Raw genomic sequence first — 19,164 nt, forward strand, 5'->3', positions numbered from 1 at the left:
TCGCAATAATGAATATGATCGCATTAAAAGTTGTGGGCGCCATTGGCCAAGACGAGAGGATAGAGAGGACTCAGCGGGGGTACGAAAGAAAAAAAAAGAGAAAGAGGGAGGTAAAGAGCGAACGGGGGCGAAATGGAGGGGGAGAACGGCAGAAAAAAGAGGGAAAGGGAGTAAAATAAAGAGAAAGAGAAGGATGGCGATCAGGGTCGATGAACCGTGGACGACACGCTGTTCGGGTTTACTCACTACCGAAATACATTGTTGGTCCCGATGGTCCGGAGTGGTCCCAGTGGGTCAGTGGTTCACGGGGGACCCAGAACCAAGCCCGCTGAAGATACGCGGCGCCGAAACATCCTTTACGACTTCGGCTTTCCTGTTGAGAGATCAGCGAGAAGATCAACAAGGCGGTGCTACTTGCCGAAATCGACGCGAACAATGATTATAGGAAATGCGAAATTATAGGCATCGTTCCCGCTCGCATTCGCATTCGCGACGCACCGTGAAAGTAGACAGTTAAGATATTAATGTCAGGATATATCGGAAGGTTTATTGTATTTTTATATACTCTAATTCATATTACGGTAATGCTAACTTAGAAACTGGGATTAAGGTTATATATTATTGACTTATCAGTTGATAAATAAATGTGCATTACTTAAATTTAATAGATGTGAGTTATTAAATGTATTCTAAACGTATCTGTACTTTATATCAATCAATAGATCCATTGTCTATTTAGAGACTCTATAATAGAGAATGATTACTAGCAATTTTGTCAAAATCTTACGAAAGAGAAAGGTATATATACTGATTTCCATGTATACTATCTCACTCTAATTTAATTAAATGAAATAAACCAAGAAGTGTTTAAACACAAAGAGAAAGGAAAAACTATTTTTGATCAAACAGGTCTCTAATATTCATATTTGAATATACAAGTACATTACAATTATATCAATTCTATAGACTGTACGGGCCGATATGATTTGTCGGACTACTTAATTGAAATACATTCATAAATAATCTCACTGAAATAATCTCACAATTAAATTAATAAATTATTTATAAGTTTTTAATGCTTTAGCATTATTAGTAAATCGACGATCTATTAATTATACTTAAGCAATACTTAAACAATTTATTATGAAAAACATCATCTCAGCCAGAATATATATGTATATTCTGACTGAGGTGATGTTTTTCATAATAAATTGTTTATAAGTTCTTACCCAAGCAGCAAAATAGGGCGAAATTACGTGTATTCGACCTTCTAATAGGTTGAAAAGTCTGTTTGACCAATCCCAATTTACGTCGAATCGACGTCGAAAGAAGGTAAGTGGGGAATAAAGTTGAAGTAATTTTACGGTCGAAATTAAGTAATGGTAGGCATTTCGTCTTATAAGTCATAGTCCGATTTGGTCAAATAAACCTAATAAAAGGTCGAATATCGGTAATATTTTGGTAATTTTGACCTAATTCTGACCAATTTGTGCCCTCCCTTCTTTCGACGACTCAGTGTTTGTCGCCGAGAGGGCAACACTGTACATTTCCATAATAATTCTACCAAGACGGAGAATCACACTACAGCTATAACATGTGCTTGATATGGTTCCGACCAGCCATGGAAGTTCGAAATAAAATAGTAACAGAGTCCTTCTTTACGTCGGTTCTGAAACCGAATATCGCATGATACGTGACAGAAATATAAGTGCGAAAGAAAATTTTCTATACAGATTTTTAGTTTACTTCGTTAAAATCAACGCGCCTGCGAAAATATATAATTTAAACAATTATTAATTAATCGTTAATTATTTAACAACAATATATTTTTGCACTTAGTATAATAAAAATGTTTTAATCTCGCACCTACGCTAACAGTAGCATAAAATAGATATTTTTTTCAATCCTTAACATTCCGAGAGATATAATATAATTTATTTTTTATTAATGCTCAATTTTAGAAAGCGTTTTAGTATATCATGGCGGACAGAACAATCTTACAATAATGGCTGATTTAATGTTTTCGTCCAAATACTGACCTATAGGTCGAATTTCCTTACTGCTAAGGCTAAATGTCTAACTTTGAGAGTAAATTTCCTTAATCAGGGCATTTTTACTTCAAAATCGTTGACTTTGATGTCATCTTGTCGACCATTAAGGCATTCTGACTAACAAGTCAAATTTCCCTATTTATAAGTTAGATTGACTCAAAGTCGAAATCGCTGGATCGATACATATCGAAAAATGTCTGCTACATCGCGATCGTAAGTATGTATCACGGAATTAACTTAACCTAACTTATAATTATATACGGTCAAAGCCGCGATCACGCTTTTAAAAATTTTAACCTTTCATGACAACACTCAGCACAGAGAAAAAAACGTGTCTTGCTTGAACAAGCGATTTTTTACTCCTTCATAATCAACATAGAGAAAATAACTGATGCGATTGTACAGCAAACAGGATGGCGACTTTTAATAAGGTCCAAGACCAATAATTAACTTTCAGGGTAAATTTTGCAGGGCATTTTGACCTAACCTTAGATCAATTTTCCTTATAAGTCATTTTCCGTGGTAATCTCAACTTTGTAGTTAATTTCCAGCGACCACAAGGTTTATTTCGTGCCTTAGATATTCCCTATATTAGTCAAGAACACAAACGATTTATATATAGTAAAAAATTAGGTAATCCTAACCAATTAAGTCATATCGCTTATGAGGTTGAAATTAGGTGATACAATCAGGTCACACTTCCTTCAAACAGAGCTTTAATTTTGACTTATAAGTTAAATCGACTTTGAAGGCATAGCTTTGGTCAAAATTTAGTCATTTATAAGCTAATGTATAACTTTGAAGTCATTAAATTTTGAAGGCATTTTTATAGGTTTAAATTTCGTAATTTTCGACCTGTACAGAAGACTTCAAACAATATTTAACTGCTAAGACGTTTTTTATGTCAAAAATTAGTAATTTTTCACTTAATTAGGGCGACCTGACTTTGATTTGGTCAAGATGCCCTGCTTTGCTGCTTGGGTAATGCTTAAGTATAATTAATAGATCGTCGATTTACTAATAATGCTAAAGCATTAAAAACTTATAAATAATTCATTAATTTAATTGTGAGATTATTTCAGTGAGATTATTTATGAATGTATTTCAATTAAGTAGTCCGACAATATATTACTCTAACTTATTATTATCTTAATTACTCTAAAATTTTAATTAAGGTAATAAATAGAGTAAGGTATAATTTAAATAAGCAGTATAATTTAAATTAGGTACATATATATAAGGAGGCATATCTTTTCTCATAGGATTTTGAGAAAATCATAGCCAGACTCTGTTATAGGATCTCTGTCTACTAGAAACATTGAATGATAAATAACTTATTTGTTCAACAAAGCCTAATTTTCAAATTGAGATAGGGGAAGTTCGGGTAGCTTCGGACGGCGGGCATCCCCGAACACTCGAATTTTTCAGTGAATTTCTAAATCAAAAACAAAAACAAAACATCATGTCGAAACTAGGTGTCTACAACGAGTTTCGACGTTACTTGAAGATACTTTGTTTTTGTTTTAAGCTCAGAAATTCGCTGAAAAATTCGAGTGTCCGAGGATGCCCGCCGTCCAAGGCTACCCAAATTCAAGACTTCCTCTATTCAATTTCGCAAGTTTGCTTTGCTACAAGTATAATAATATATCATTTGATGATAGCGACGTTGATGATAGCAGATAGACAAGTACAAGGCGATTATGATTGACAAAGCGTTTCGGAGCCATCAATCGATTTTTGGTAGTCAGATTTGAAGAGAAGAAAGAAAATCGCATTGCAGAAGTAACCATCGAGAATCGTAAAGCTGGAATTGTTGGAAACACAATGGGCACAGACAATAGGTACAGGCAACAGGGAATAACGAGCCGTCCAATCAGAGCTATGGAATATAATATCGAACTTATACCCTAGAGCTCTGATGGACGGCTCGTTATTTCCTGTTGCCTGTGCCTATTGCATGTGTCTATTGTGTTTCCAGCTTAAAGAAGAATAAAGAGATTAACTGTTCACCTAAAAATATTTCTATCTTGCCTTCACATCAGGCTCAAATCTTCATCTTTCATATTCGTCAGCATCGTTTGATAATGGACTTTATAAATGCAATTGAATCAACATGAAAACAGTTGTTACAATAATAGCTGATATTATTCTGATATTTCTTGATATAACACACACTGTAATTTATAAAAACATATAACGTTAATCAAGATATATTACAGTGATGAAAATGATTGAATATATATCTTTAAGATTTGCTATATTATAAACAATGTATTTAAAAAATGCGAATTTCAGTCAGCGTAAACCACAAATAAATAAAAGATAGTAGCATTAAAATGAAAAATACATGTTGACACAAATTAATCACCGTATTGTTGCGTATTTCTGCTATCTCTATCGTTTTTTTTTTTTAAAGAAAAAGTCGCTTTTACATCGCTGGCACAAAGACGAAACGTGTACTTATGTTATTAAACCGACATAATTCGAGCAAGCCGAAACTTTCGCAAAAAAAGAAGAAAAACGAAAGAGAAGTACTAAATGAACGTTATACAAGTGAAACTTCACGGAAAGAACTTACCCACGGTGAAGACCGGTTACGTACATACACGGTATTGAGAGATTTCAATGAACGGACAACGAGAAGTCGAATACGAGATCTTTGAGATATTATAAAATCATCATACGGAATCACATTCAAATTTTTATTGCGATGCTAATAATCACGAGCTTTCGTGGTGTTCTGCAAAAGATTTATTTGCAGAACACCAAGCGCTAAGAAAAATGTTCTAATTAAATCAATATAAAGGCTCAGCAAGAATGGTATTTTTTAAATTTAATCAGAACATTTTTCTCAGTGCGACATTACAAAAAAATATGTGGTGAATAATAGGCCGAGTGAATATTTATAGTCGATTCTTTCTTTCAAGACTGTTTTAAATAGAATATCTTAAGATATGGATCCGTGATTCATTTATGACATCTTAAGACTGTGCTTAAGAAATTCTTCTTACTAAACCTTACTTAAATGTAATATCGATTATGAATATCAGCCGTACTCCTGTACATTTGAAGAATTATTCGCGAATGCTTTCAGTCGAAGTATATAGATAAAAGTAAAATTATGCCACAACTTCCTGATCGATTAATTACACACTGAGAAAAATTTCTGATTTGAAGTGGACGAATTAGAAAATTCTGATCGTATCAATTAGAATTTTGGTTATATCTCAAGTAGAATTCTATATAATAGATTCAACAAATTTTGATTTATCTATTTTTAATCAGAATTTCAATTAATGCAGACTTTTTTTCAATGCAGTTTATTCGCAATGTTTGACGTTCAATTTTCGAGGAGTCCCCGTTCGTTAGCGTCGTTGCACTCATCTCTGCAGAAACTATGTCTCGTGTCGTGCATTTACATTCTCGAGCATATTAGAAATGGCATAGGGTAAAAGCACGCAATGCTCCCACGTCGGGAAAGAGAGACCGCGGTTCGTTGACCTGCGACCACGTGGAGTAGCACGTGCATTCGCGAGAGATTTCGCGCGCAGCGAACGATCGTTAAGTGACTATCGCCTGGCTTGGCTCGCGCGTTGGGAGCAAAGAACTGCTAATGCGACCGACGATCGTTAGAAATTTTTCACGTTTCTTGCGCCACCAGGCATTCGCCTGGCCTAATCGCGCTCGTTAGACAAGTCACGTGCTGCATACACCACGCTGAATTCACCCTGTATAATGACTCCGACGATAGTACGACAATGATGACGTGATGCGTAGTATCCTTGAGCCACCAATACGTTCGTTTGCCTGCGTTGTTACCTGTGTGAATATCTCGATCTCTGCTCTCTCGTGATTCTTTCGTGGTTCGATTTTGCAGCATTCGACAGAAAATAGATCTATAATATTGATGCAGGTATGATGAATTTCAGTAATCATTGAAAATATGAAATATTTATTAATAGAGGAATCTTTAAATATTTTGAAATTTGAAATTAAACTTCTCTTCTTAATAAGAAATCTTAAATAAGAAATAAATACGTTATCTATTATACATATAAAGGAGATAAAATTTGAATATTGTTTATTTTTTTTTATCTTTCATTACGATTGATGAAATTTTATTCGGCAAGCTACAAAATTGAAAAGAAAAATAAATGATTCTTGAAGAAATAAGTTATTTTAATACATTTTTTAATAAAATATATTACTTATTACGTGTAATTGAGAATATATGAGAAAAGATATTTTCCTTTTAAATATACAAGAAATTCGACAGCTGAATGCAGACACATCGAATATCATCAAGAAGATACTCGCTTAAAAGAATCGAAAAAATGCGGTACTCAAAGAATTTTTTTGTGTATAGAAGACACACATTTTTTATTTTAAGGATTTTTGTACGTTTTATTTTTACCAAATTATAAATTAGGACGTCTTCAAAATCAATATCCAAAAAGACTACATGCTCATAAAGCAAGTAAAATTCGATGCACCTCGCGATAGTTGTGTTAGAAAAAAGTCTGATTATATTAATTGAAATTCTAATTGAAATTCTAATTGAAAATCAGAATTTTTTGGACAAATTAGTATTTTCTGTTTGATCTATTATAATTTTAGTTGAAACAATTAAAATTTTGATATGATCTAATTAAGATAACCAGAATTAATAAAATCAGAATCTTTTAGTTTCGTCTTCCAAATAGGCGTCACACAACGCCTTATACAAAGCGTTAACAAAGCGCTAAATAAGCATGTAGACCCTGCTGTGCTATTTGACTATTTTTTTTGAAATTTTTCTCAGGTATACCACTCATACATATTCTTCATCATTTCACTTTTCTATAAAAGATTTTCTGTAAAAGGTTGTAGAAAATAATTTTCTGCATAAGGCAAACCTAGGATAAGAAAACATCGGAAATAGAATAGATATACCACAATAGATATGTCCAAAGAGAATGACATGGAGAAAAAAGTTGAAAAGAAATCGAGAATTGATAATTATACAAAGCGAATTTCCCATAATGACCATGAAAGAGTCATTCTGTTCTTGCGGTTTCAAAAGTCCGGTTAGAATTTGGGCTACAGAGGATCTCGAATCTGGAACGCTTCGGTCATTGGCCTTGTCTTCATTCCCATACCTGCGAGATTTTCGGATACGACTCTGTATACACGACATTTTGTATGTCCGCACGTTAAAACGGAGCTTTTATCTAATAAACGTCTAAACCGGTTCGCGAGTCGATCCTGCAGACGTTCGCGAATCACGTGACAATTTTGTCTAAAGACAGGGTCTCAGACCCGTAGAATGTGTGTGGAAAGAAAAGATGCCAAAATGGTGTTCGCTTTAGAAATGTATGAGCTCAAATACATTGAAAAAATGTACTAAATAATGTATTTATTTAAATAATATTAAACTAAATATTTACTAAAAATAAAAATATTTATATATATTATATATATATATATAAATATTCTAAAAAATATTTATTAAAATTTCTTATACTGCTTTTTCTCAATATTTCATTTGAAATTTTCGATTAACTGTAGTTAACTTTTTGTAGGTGTTTAGCATCATTTCTTATTTATTTTCCTAAGTGAAGATAAAATCTACATAAATTTTGCTAGAAGATCGTAATCAATAAATCTGTCAATGTGTATACAAATTATATTAAATAATAATGAAATGCTGAAAAAATTTTAGAGTTGATGTCAAAATTAGAAATAAGAGGTTTAATACATAAGAGGTTTAATACATAAATATCTTTACCTTGTATTCAGTATTCAGCGAGCTTTGTTTCTAATTCTAAATCATACTTATCTAACTTGAAAATAGTATTCAACATAAAATATTTAACATATTGTTAAATAAAAATCAGATAAATTTCTTGAATTAAATGTACAGCATGTAGTATAAATATATACTATAATAAATATTATTATAGTTCGAAAATTGATAAAAGTGATAAAGAAAATTGATGTTATTTTTTTTCGACAGTACCCTTCTTCAAACATAAACAAAGTAATTTTTCAAGTTAATGCTAACGATTATTGATATGAAACAAAACTATTTACAGACATCATACAAATTTACATTTTATTCGAATATTTATTTTTCCACAATTATCTACAAATGAAATGATTAGCGCTACTTTGAGTATTGTCTCTCTTTATGTTAGAATAATGTTGTAATTCCCGTATTCTGTATTTCTAATTCATAATATACTAGCTGTTATTAGAAATGTACACCTGTATGTGTATCATTATTATTACTAATTTTTGCCGTTTTCACCATTAACGCGTGCGACACAAAGTCGCTATCGTTAATTTCGTGCTGTTATAATTGCACGCCTTTTTTTCTCGCCTCGAATGTGCTCGGGCCCAAGTGAAGACGGAGACTGCAGACGGGCCTCGGACACACGGTGGAGACAGAGGTGTCCGGAGGGAAAGGCATGGAATGATTCGGAGATAATATACCGATGTACTGAATTACGCGGCTGGCTACCGAATCATTTTGACCCACATCCATAGATCGTCGCCTTGGGGCCGGAGATTCGATCAGGCGTCTTCTTCTCGACATTACTTTGTAGAATCTACAGTGCTGTTCGTTTGCAGAACGGTAATAAATCTGCCAAGCGAGTTAAAGAACAAAAATTTATGTCATATTTTTCATAACTAATCGAAAACGAAAACATTCTATATTTGTATTTTATGACAGATGCATTATGTAAAAAGCAAAGAATAAAGAATAACTGAAAATTTTTTGATGCAAAACACAACTGAAAATATCTACTTTTCTACATATCTATAAGAATTTATAACACACTCTTGCAGATATTTCTTTTGTCATAAATTATTCTAAAAGAAAGATAATTTATTAATAGTTCTATCTAGTATTTATCAGCTTATTACAGGATACTACACATTGCTTATGATATGTATTTATTAAATCAACATACGGTAATGTTTTCTCTTGAAATATTAAGCTATCAAATTCTTGAATATATTTAACATTTTTAACTATAAATTAAATATGTATTTAATTATGTCTATGAAATTTGATCATTAATAAGAGATTGAAAAATCATGTTAATCAAACTTCTTGGAAATAAAATTTTATCTTCTAATTTATTTTTTTTTTAATTTTTGAAGTCAAAGTTTAATCATTAAATTATATAATTAAAGAATATGTAAATAAAAGTTAAAACATATATTACATATATATATATATACACGAAAACATATTTTAAATTTCTTCTGTATATATCGAAATAATTGGTGGTAAGACTTAATTTGTATTTGCTTTGTGTATCTAAGTAGCTTCCTTCCTTTATGTAAATATATTGTCTCAATGTATACCATAATAACGTGTGATAATTCTACCGGAGCTTGCCATGAGACCTATTTTCTGACGCTATTAGGTCGCAACAGTCAGTGGGAAGATAAGCTGCGTAATTTATATTCAGACTATGTCTGCGATTATAATTTGTATTTTCGACCTAAATAGTTCTCAAAGTAACAAGTAACACAAAATATGACGATGATTATTAATGTCGCTGATTAAACATCAAAACTAACACTAGGTAATATAATAATAAAGAAATCAAATTAAAGAAAAGCCGAGAAAAAACATCTGCATCCATAGTTGCACGCCTTTTACTTCACAAATCCCCCGAGATAAACTTTATATTTGCATATCTTGTGTTTAAAAAATTCCGCTAGTATGAGCGTGGTGGATAAGAATTTCGTATATAAACAAAGAAACGGTACGTTGCTGTGTCAGACTTTCAGTATTCTAGTTCAAAACAAAGGCAAATAATGGCCCCAACGCGAATAATTTTATTGTTCGCAGTAGCCAGCGTCAGTTCGGAACTGCCAGTCAAAAGCCATCGTGGATCCCATGGCCATTCTATACCGCCCGAACCACGATTCAATGGAGTTTTCAATCATGATCACAATCATGAGGAAATTGGTAATTAAATTTCTAACAATTTTGACAGATTCGCAGCTATTCAAGATTTGAAATGAAAATTGATTTTACTCGAGATTGTTTTATTCGTAATAAGTACAATGATTGAAATTTATATTTTTTCTCTTCCAGCTGATAACATAAAATCTTGGAATCCCAATAATCTACAAAATGTTTGGGAATTGAGCGGTTTATATGAAGGTGATATAATGATTCATCCAGATAGTTCAATGGATAGTCCGTGGAAAAATGGTCTTTTAAACGCTACAGCACGATGGCCCGGCGGTGTCGTGCCCTATTTTATACAAGAAGATGATTTTGGTAATTCATCTTTCTTTGTATAATCACGATAACAAAATAGTATTGCTTTAAATATTTCTAATTAATTAGATATAATCCATTACATTTAGATTTAACGAGTGACTTTGCTAATTAATTTTTATCTTAGATTATTTGCATCATTATATCTTTCCAAAAGTAGAATTAGAAAGAGTGAAAGAAACTCGTTTAAATTCAGGTCAATGTTAAACTACGTTATTTGTGTTGCATGTGCGAATCATTAGTGATTTATATACTCTTAAAAATTCAGTTTTGATTTAGAAGATTCAATTGCTTCTAAGAATCATTAACATTTATAGATCGTGATCAAATCGAATTGATAAAAGAAGCTATGCAGGAGTACCATAAAAGAACTTGCTTGCGTTTTCGACCTTACAAAGATACTGATGACGATTACGTGACGATACAAGCGAAAAATTCAGGGTGCTGGTCTCTGGTGGGTCGTCACGGTCACGGACAAGTATTGAATCTACAGAATCCAGGATGCATTCATCATGGTGTTGTCGTGCATGAGCTCATGCATGCCTTAGGCTTTTATCATCAGCAAAGCGCCGCGAACCGAGACGAGTGGGTCATTATACATTGGGAGAACATCAAATTGGGTACGCACAATTAATAATGTTGACAATGTGTTTGTGCTGTAATCAATTTATACTGATTTCTTATTTTTTCAATTATAAGATCGTATATTTCATAATAACTGCGATAATTTTTCATGTTTAAAACAACATGGAACTTTAAACACTATTTATTATTGAATACACTATTATTGAATAACACTTGAATACTTTATATCCGAGTCAAAACGGTGTCAACTGATTGTGAGACATTCTTAGGATGGATTGTATAACGCATAACTCTTGTATAACGCATGAATAATAAAATTTTAATGAACTTTTACAGGTAAGGAGCATAACTTCAATAAATATGACAATCGCACTGTCACCGATTATGGTATTGACTATGATTACAAGAGTGTCATGCACTACAGCTCCCACGCGTTCTCCAAGAATGGAGAACCTACTATTACACCGAAGGTAATAATCGTGCGGCACTCGTAATATTCCTATTGATTTCGGTTTACTCTCAACGTTTATGTTTATGCTTTTTCGTAGAAAGAGAAGGTGCAACTTGGTCAGCGAGACGGACTCAGTGAAAAGGACGTGGCCAAGGTGCAAGCAATGTATAAAGAACAATGTGACGATCGAAATCGTAGCCATTCTTCTGAATCTTTTGAAGAGATTTTTATAGAATGGCTATTCGATTAAATTCATATATTTTTAAATAATCGGATTGTAGTATAATAAAGCATGGATATATTAGCATACACACACACACACACGCGCGCGCGCGCGCGTAGATATATAAAATACATTTTCATATTTTTAGATTAAAATACATTTATTTTATTAATGAATATATAAAAATATCACATATACTTTATTTCTTAAGTACAATTAAATATAATTATCAGTCTGTTCAAAAATAAAATATTTAATTTTGCGGCATTATAAAATTTATCAAGCAACAATAGCATTGAAAATTGGTCCCTAACAATCTACTTATATTCCATCCTAAGGCACTAAACCGACAAGTTTTTTTTTAATTGTAATACGTTAATTGTTTCAATTCATTTACAGCTTCCTCCGCTGCCTAAATTAATATTTATTACGCATTATACAAAATATTGCGTAAAAATATGTACTGCATTTATGATTAACTTACGTGACGGACGTGTTCATCTTCATCCTCGATTAAACCTTCCATGGCATCTCTTAATGACTTATTCCAGGTCTGTTGTAATGCTCTACAGCAAAATCTACCCAACAATCTGATCATAGTACATGTCCTTGCTCGTAAAACAGTTTGTCGATGATTGAGAAGCTTGTTGAGCTGCTCCACCGAAGCTCCTTCAAAAAACTTCATGTAAATTCGTAATAAAAATTATGACGTAACCTAGAAAATAATTTACAATTGACTCACCAGGTGTTTTTGTACGCAGCACAACTTGTTCCACAAGCTCGGCATTTTCAGGTTGAGATCGTAGAACGTTATTTAAAATAGCAACAAGATCTGCAACGACTCTTGCTTTTCTTTTTTCTAAAGTTAGTAGTTGCTGTAAAAGTGGCATTCCACTCACGATGTAAATAGCGTCGCAAAATTGCATAAGAAATTGATTCTCGATATAAACCAATCTACAAAGAACTAGTATCGCACATTCAAGTGCTTGAAGTTCATCGGCAGATAAAGAAGATGCTGATCTCGTTCCCATGTTCACTGTATTTGTCGCATTCAATTCGTTATCGGAACGTTCCGACATTAATAGTTTTATGGCATAAACGAGATTTGGTACTACTCTCACGTCTAAATAAACTTGTTCAATCTTCTTGAGATTCTCTTTACTGACTGACACGGTAAACGGCAATGATAATAAACAAGTTACATATTCGACAACTCTACAACCAGCTGCTGGATTTCTTAAAGGAGAAACAAACACCGAGACGCAATTTTGTTGCAATAATGAGTCAATCTCACCCTCCATAACTTCTTCCATTGATCTTTCTAAAAATGCAATCCATTCTTCGTTTTCAATTGGTCTTTCTACTGCCCTTGGGTCCCAATCTGGCAATCTCGTGTGTTTTTCAGTCAATTTTCTCTCACCAAATTCCTGTTCATAATCAATGCTCAAGCAGCTTTTGCAATCACCATCGCCATGCACAATTTGATCTATGTGTGAAGATTTTTCGATTTGTTGACCTACATTGATTCCATCACCTTGAGCATTGGTGTGATACATTTCCTTATTCAAGTGTCGTACAGTATGACTATAATCCATTTGTGTTTGAACAGGTTTCGAGTAATCATTTTGTATTGAAAAATTGTGCTGCATGTCTACGTTATGTGAATAATCACTCTCACACAGAGCGTGATCTGCAGCTAAAAGATCACTTCTCAGAGACGCCCTAAGACTGAGATTTCCTAAGAGTACATCGATACTAGCGCTGGAATCACTGCCACTTGGTTCACTGCGACGTAATGCTTGACAGTGATTTATCATATGATGACAAGCAGGAGGCATCAGATAACCCGGTTGTGAAATACATGTTCGTTGCCGATACTCATAATGTCTTCTCTCTTGCTCTTGTAATTTTTTCATTGCTTTCTTCACAACTCTACATAAAAAATTTTAGTTGTCTGTGAATATACATATACCTTACATTAAGGTGATATTCTATTGTAAGGATCAAAAAAAATCGAAGAATTTTTTGCATTTTTCGTAAGTATATATAATATTATGGAAAATGTGTGCAAAAGGATTTACTCTAATCCACAAAACTTACAGAATTATAGCGGCTGGAAGGGATAGATTTACGAGCGGAAAAGACTACAATAGTTTCAGCAGGTATTTCGACAAAGAACCGTTATTTTAGGAAGAATAGGGTCTTTTAAAATATAAAGGATCGACTATGACCTTAAAATATTTAGGAGCAGAATAATAATAAATCTTTAAATTCATCAATCTGGATTTTTGTTCCAAAGCACATTCATTCAGAACCAAAAATTGTAGAAATTGCCACTTTCTTAGTAGTAATAATATTTAATGAAGGCCTTTTGCTACTCTCCTAAAAATAATGAGTGTTATGGAAGCAATTATTGAACAGCAAGCGAGATAGGTCCACTCACAAAATAATATTCATGATATTCGTATCAGTCGTTCGGAACGACGCTCGAATGAGTTTGCTAAGCAAGCAAAAATCGTCGGAAGGAAACAATAGCTCATCGGGACATATTTGAACAAGAGGAAGGTCCCATCTATGGTCCTGGATTAGCTGATTAATAGTAATAGATTTTTATTAAGAATAAAATTTTCTGTGTGTAAACTGCATGCAAAACTTTGGACGCGTTTTTCTCGATATTGTATTTTTCGAACTGGCTTCCATGATATCTCAAAATCGATTTGATCAAGTGAACCCAACTTGCATGAACATTTTCAGCACATGTGTGGCTATCGTCCCTACCATGATTACATTAAAATATTGTTTTTTTCTTTTATTTTTAGAATCTTTCAAACGTAAAAAATTTGCAAAAATCGAAACTTAATTTTCAAAGTGATATAGGTTTTTTAGTTTTCGATATTTTTCTTTTATTCTGGTACCTACTACAGATAAAAAATATACTAATTAAGAATCATTTTGAATTTTTTGTTTCAGTCAAGCAGAACTGGTCCAATCATGGATGCCATGAGCAAAGGTTTTTTTTCATCGATTACTTCAAAGCAGTCCACTGATGATAATTTTCACTTTTTTTTTACATAAAAATTCTTACATATTATTTAAATGTTAATAAATGTATAGGAAAAAAACCTGATATCAATAATTTTTATTCTTAATAAAAAATTCCCTAAAAAATGCAAAAATAATACCTGTTACAGTAGAATACGCCCCTTTAAAAGAATAATTAAAATTAACATTATACTTGGATTGATTTGCAGCACGCATCGCTAAATTTTGTAATTGTTGCTGCTTTGCTCTTGCTTGACTTGCAGATAGCGGATTTGTAAATGGAGTAGGTACGGTGCCATCTACTATTACAATTCGATCCTTAACAAACAGATGTTGAAGAAGAGCGGGCCAAGTTAATCGTTGAGAAGGATCTTTCTGAAGTAAACCCTGAAATTGAAATTGTAATGACTTGTTTGAAATTATGATAACTATTATATTGTATAATACTCATGAATGACATAATGTCTTTTCGCAAATCAATAAACATCTCTATGTGCGATAAACGTATTGATAAATGTATATGTAATAGTGTTAGGCTGCCTTCCCATGGAGAAAGAAACCACAGAACAAAATATTGACAGAAAAGAGATAGGATGAGGATGATTCTGTTTCGTTGTTTCTTTCTCCATGGAAAGGCAGCCTTAAAGGGATCCTAAATCGATTACCGAACTTGATCGAGGTCGAAAGTGCAGACTTTTTTAATTCTAAATTCGATAATGACATCTTTGATTCATTTCTTATATTATATTATATATCGTTCTGTCCCATTCAAACACATACGTCTGTCCTTATCTAACATATGTCAGTACCATCTATCGCAAGATCTCTAGTGCAACTACTACATCACGGAATTTCGGCTTTGTTGACATTCCTAGTCTTCACAAAGCCATATACACGTATTTTCCATTCGGTGAAAATACTTTTCTTCTAGACTTTCAATCTTAGACTTTCATTCTACAAACTCGGTATCGTTCATTCCAGTAATTTGACCTCAGCTGCACGCTTATTTTCAAGATATAGACTATAAAACTCTCTTATATCAAGCAAATATATACCTAAGGTGACAGCTGTACAAGTCAAAAAAGTGAATTTTTTTAACTTCTTTTCGATTTTCTCATGAAATCTAGTGCAGCTGAGGTCCTGCTTGTGCGTACTTTAATTCTGTAATAATAATTTTACAATCCATTAATCCAATTCGAACATTTTTCACCGAATGGAAATGATGGTAAAGTAAGAGGACTTTAGCATCCCCTAAATATATAGAACAAATATCACAATAAACTTATTTTTACCTGTAAGAAGCTTTTGCAAATTGGAGAAATGAAGTCTGGCCACTTTATTTCTTCAAACCTAATCAACTTAATCAGATGCAAAATCGAATAAGTTTGAAATGGAGGAGAACCTACCACCAATTCATAAACTATACAACCTAAAGACCTGAAAGCAATTAATTATAAGATATACTTCCTACATAAATCATAAATATATATTTAAAATATTTATGTGGCTTTATATACACTTACCATAAATCAGCATTATGATCATAAGGGTACTCTTCTACAAGTTCTGGAGCCATGTACAATGGTGTACCTTTGATTGAAGTCAATACATGAGTACCAGTACTCATACTACGAGCAAATCCAAAGTCGCATAGTTTAGTTATACCATTTGCTTCCAGGAGAACATTTTGTGGTTTCAGATCCCTAGTAATATTAACACAATTATTATAATTAAATATTATAAGCCATTCTTTGTCTATAATTAGATACAAACCTGTGCATTACCCGATTTGAATGTAAATAATAAAGCGCCGATACTAAATCACAAGCTATTACTTGTGCTCTTTCCTCAGATAATCTAATTTCCTTGGCCAGTATGTCATTCAATACCTTATCTACATATTCTGTTACAACCACGATCTAAATCAGATATTTTACAGAATCTCTAAAATATATTTTACTTATAAACATAATTCTTTTCAGATTCGACATACTTCATTTTCTGTTTCAAATGAATCTAGCATTTGCACGATATTTGGATGTTGTAGATAACGTTGAATCTCGCATTCTTGACGCAAACTCTTGAGCTCTGTAGGTGATCTGCCACACTACAAAATAAATATATCAAAGCGTTAGTCATGAAGCAGAACAATTAAGTTATATTTATAAATCTTACTTGTTTCATATATCAAGTCAATATACCTTCCTTATCATTTTAACAGCAACAAATTCACCATCTACACGCTTTCTAGCTTTATACACTTGTCCAAAAGATCCCTCGCCAATGGGCTTCAAAATTTCATACTTTTTCATTTTAGAACTTTCATATTTCGTCATTTTGTTGATGTATTGATGATGTCAAAACAAAGTCTTTTTTATTCTTGCACTATACTATTAACTATACTGCACTAGATTCTAGAACTTTTTTTCTCGTTTTCGCCAAATATCAAGCATATATTTATTTTACTTTAAGTTTCAAAAGTGTACACTAGTTCAGCCCCAGAAAACAGACTTAAAAATATCAAAAAATACGCTTTTTATTTTTATATTGCGTGCGCATGCGACAAAACAGAAACTCCACGACGTGTTGATATGTGTCAAATATAAATAACTAAAACACACATTAATTATATTATACGCGTGAAAGTGAGAATCAAAGAGAATTTGTGAAAACAAAATAAAACAAAAACGAGCTGTCTAGTTTGCGAAATGCAATAGAATGGCTGCGTTCAGCAGACTCAACAGTTTTGCAACCGTTTTATGATTGTCTGCTGAGATAGGACCATTCTTCTAGATCTAAAAGTATGATCCAATCAGCGCGAAGGAAACTTCCAACAGTTGCAAAACAAACGTTCTGCTGAACGCAGCCAATATAACGTAGTTCGTAGCTTGAAAACATTTTCTGTGTATGTACATACACCGATGAGATATTATTAAAGACCGTCAACCCTGGATAAATTTTCGGCGGTATAAAAAAGGCCCCAAGGGCCCAGAGGTAATCGAAGAACGCTGACATTATCGACAATTGATATAAATTTGCTATTATTAACATAATCGTGTAAACGTAGTCCCTAGTCCGGTCTTACCCCGGATCTACAATAGAGTTTTAAGCCTTAAGCCATAAGAAATGAACGAATCATAGTCGATTATTCCCCTCGAATTCGACTGTAATTGGTTAAATTCTTACAACTTAAGGCTTGAAACACCTATTGTAGATTCGGACTTAAGCGGGGAGCACAGACTCTTGCATAACGCATAACACGTAATGCATAAGAAAATGTACCAATCAAAGCCCTCCGTTTCCTTCCTTTCCATGAAATAAAGAATTCTGATTGATTGAATTTCTTATGCATTACATGTTATGCGTTATGCAAAAGTCTGTGCTCCCCGCTTAACACTGAAATCACAATTTTAAAGAAAAATCGAGTATTATTGAGTTTTAAATGCACATACACCGATAAACACGTCTAAACTAATAAATCATAAAATTAGTACAATATTATCAGTTTTTTTTACTCTTAATCACTTCAATATTAACAAGGACGCGAATTCCCATAAGGATGTCCATCTTTAATAATATCTCGTCGGTGGTACATACCAGTACATACCAAAGAGAAACCTGAGAACCACAGAACATCCTTGTGCGACGGCGACAGTGACACTTGAATTTTGAAAACTCCTGTACACTAGCGGCACCAACCATCATTTTTATAGAACAAATATGAACTACGTATCACATTATCGATACTGTTGATAAAGTCGAAAAATTGATATGGTGTGAATCCATGCTAAATTGAAAATTGATATGGAGCGAATTCTGTTACGTTCAAAAATTGCGGATGCAAAAGATAATATGCATATATGTATATATGTATATATATCCAGAAAACATAAAATCGTCTAAAAAATGACTAAATTAACTGTTATAAAGATATCTTTGAAAGAATTTATATAGTGAAAGAATATAGGCTGATATATTCATAGTCGGTTCTTATTATTACGAAATAGTGTTGATAATGTTGTTTTTCTTCCAATAATTTCGGAAAATTATAGAATTCATTCATAGTTTTAAAAAGTACGTATAAGCTCAATATCCTTACAGATCACATTTTTAATTGATGCATTTATACAATATATTTAATAATGTTACGTCCAATTTGTTATTTAGATCTCTATTAGATTTTTGTAATATTTTCATGTAATATTCTAATTTAAGTTATTTAATTTTTTTAAAATCAATGCCATATCCTACAACCAAAAAACATATATTATATTGAATATGAGAAGAATAATATGTGAAAACTATATATACTTACTTTAATACTTGCATTCCATTTTCTTTTCTATTGATCTAGAGCCTTCTTGATCCTGGTGAAAAAAATTTTTTCTGAATTTCTCTAAAAATTTTTCTGAAAAAGTCCAAAAATTTATTTGAAAATGTCCAGAATTTCGGACACGTTGCAGAGTTTTTCAAAGAAGTTTTCAGTATAATTTCAGAGAACTCACTTATCAGAGTATTTCAATCA

At 32.6% G+C, this 19,164-nt stretch overlaps 2 protein-coding genes across 4 annotated transcripts; one reads left to right on the forward strand and one right to left on the reverse strand.

Annotated features, from left to right (window-relative positions):
- The first annotated feature begins 9,771 nt into the window (after positions 1 to 9,771).
- LOC108726820 (seminal metalloprotease 1) lies at positions 9,772 to 11,686 on the forward strand. Its single transcript, XM_018454589.1, has 6 exons — positions 9,772 to 9,814; positions 9,901 to 10,020; positions 10,150 to 10,338; positions 10,656 to 10,958; positions 11,260 to 11,393; positions 11,472 to 11,686. Exons 1-6 carry the CDS (start codon positions 9,772 to 9,774, stop codon positions 11,622 to 11,624), a joined length of 942 nt encoding a protein of 313 aa, XP_018310091.1. The 3' UTR covers positions 11,625 to 11,686.
- A 149-nt stretch (positions 11,687 to 11,835) lies between these two features.
- On the reverse strand, positions 11,836 to 17,089 carry fu (STKc_STK36 domain-containing protein fused). 3 transcript variants are annotated; one of them, XM_018454619.1, is made up of 9 exons: positions 16,841 to 17,089; positions 16,633 to 16,746; positions 16,413 to 16,558; positions 16,163 to 16,342; positions 15,932 to 16,076; positions 14,833 to 15,026; positions 12,340 to 13,529; positions 12,082 to 12,266; positions 11,836 to 12,009 (listed from the first exon to the last, which is right to left on the reverse strand). In XM_018454619.1, exons 1-9 carry the CDS (start codon positions 16,973 to 16,975, stop codon positions 11,959 to 11,961), a joined length of 2,340 nt encoding a protein of 779 aa, XP_018310121.1. In that variant the 5' UTR covers positions 16,976 to 17,089; the 3' UTR covers positions 11,836 to 11,958. The 3 variants fall into 3 exon arrangements, with proteins under 3 accessions (XP_018310121.1, XP_018310123.1, XP_018310122.1); XM_018454621.1 differs by lacking the exon at positions 16,841 to 17,089 and having other exon boundaries at positions 16,413 to 16,542; XM_018454620.1 differs by lacking the exon at positions 11,836 to 12,009 and having other exon boundaries at positions 12,197 to 12,276.
- Between the last annotated feature and the right edge of the window lie 2,075 nt (positions 17,090 to 19,164).

Source organism: Mycetomoellerius zeteki, unplaced genomic scaffold (assembly GCF_001594055.1).
Source record: "Mycetomoellerius zeteki isolate Tzet28-1 unplaced genomic scaffold, Tzet1.0 scaffold44, whole genome shotgun sequence".
NCBI lineage: Eukaryota > Metazoa > Arthropoda > Insecta > Hymenoptera > Formicidae > Mycetomoellerius > Mycetomoellerius zeteki.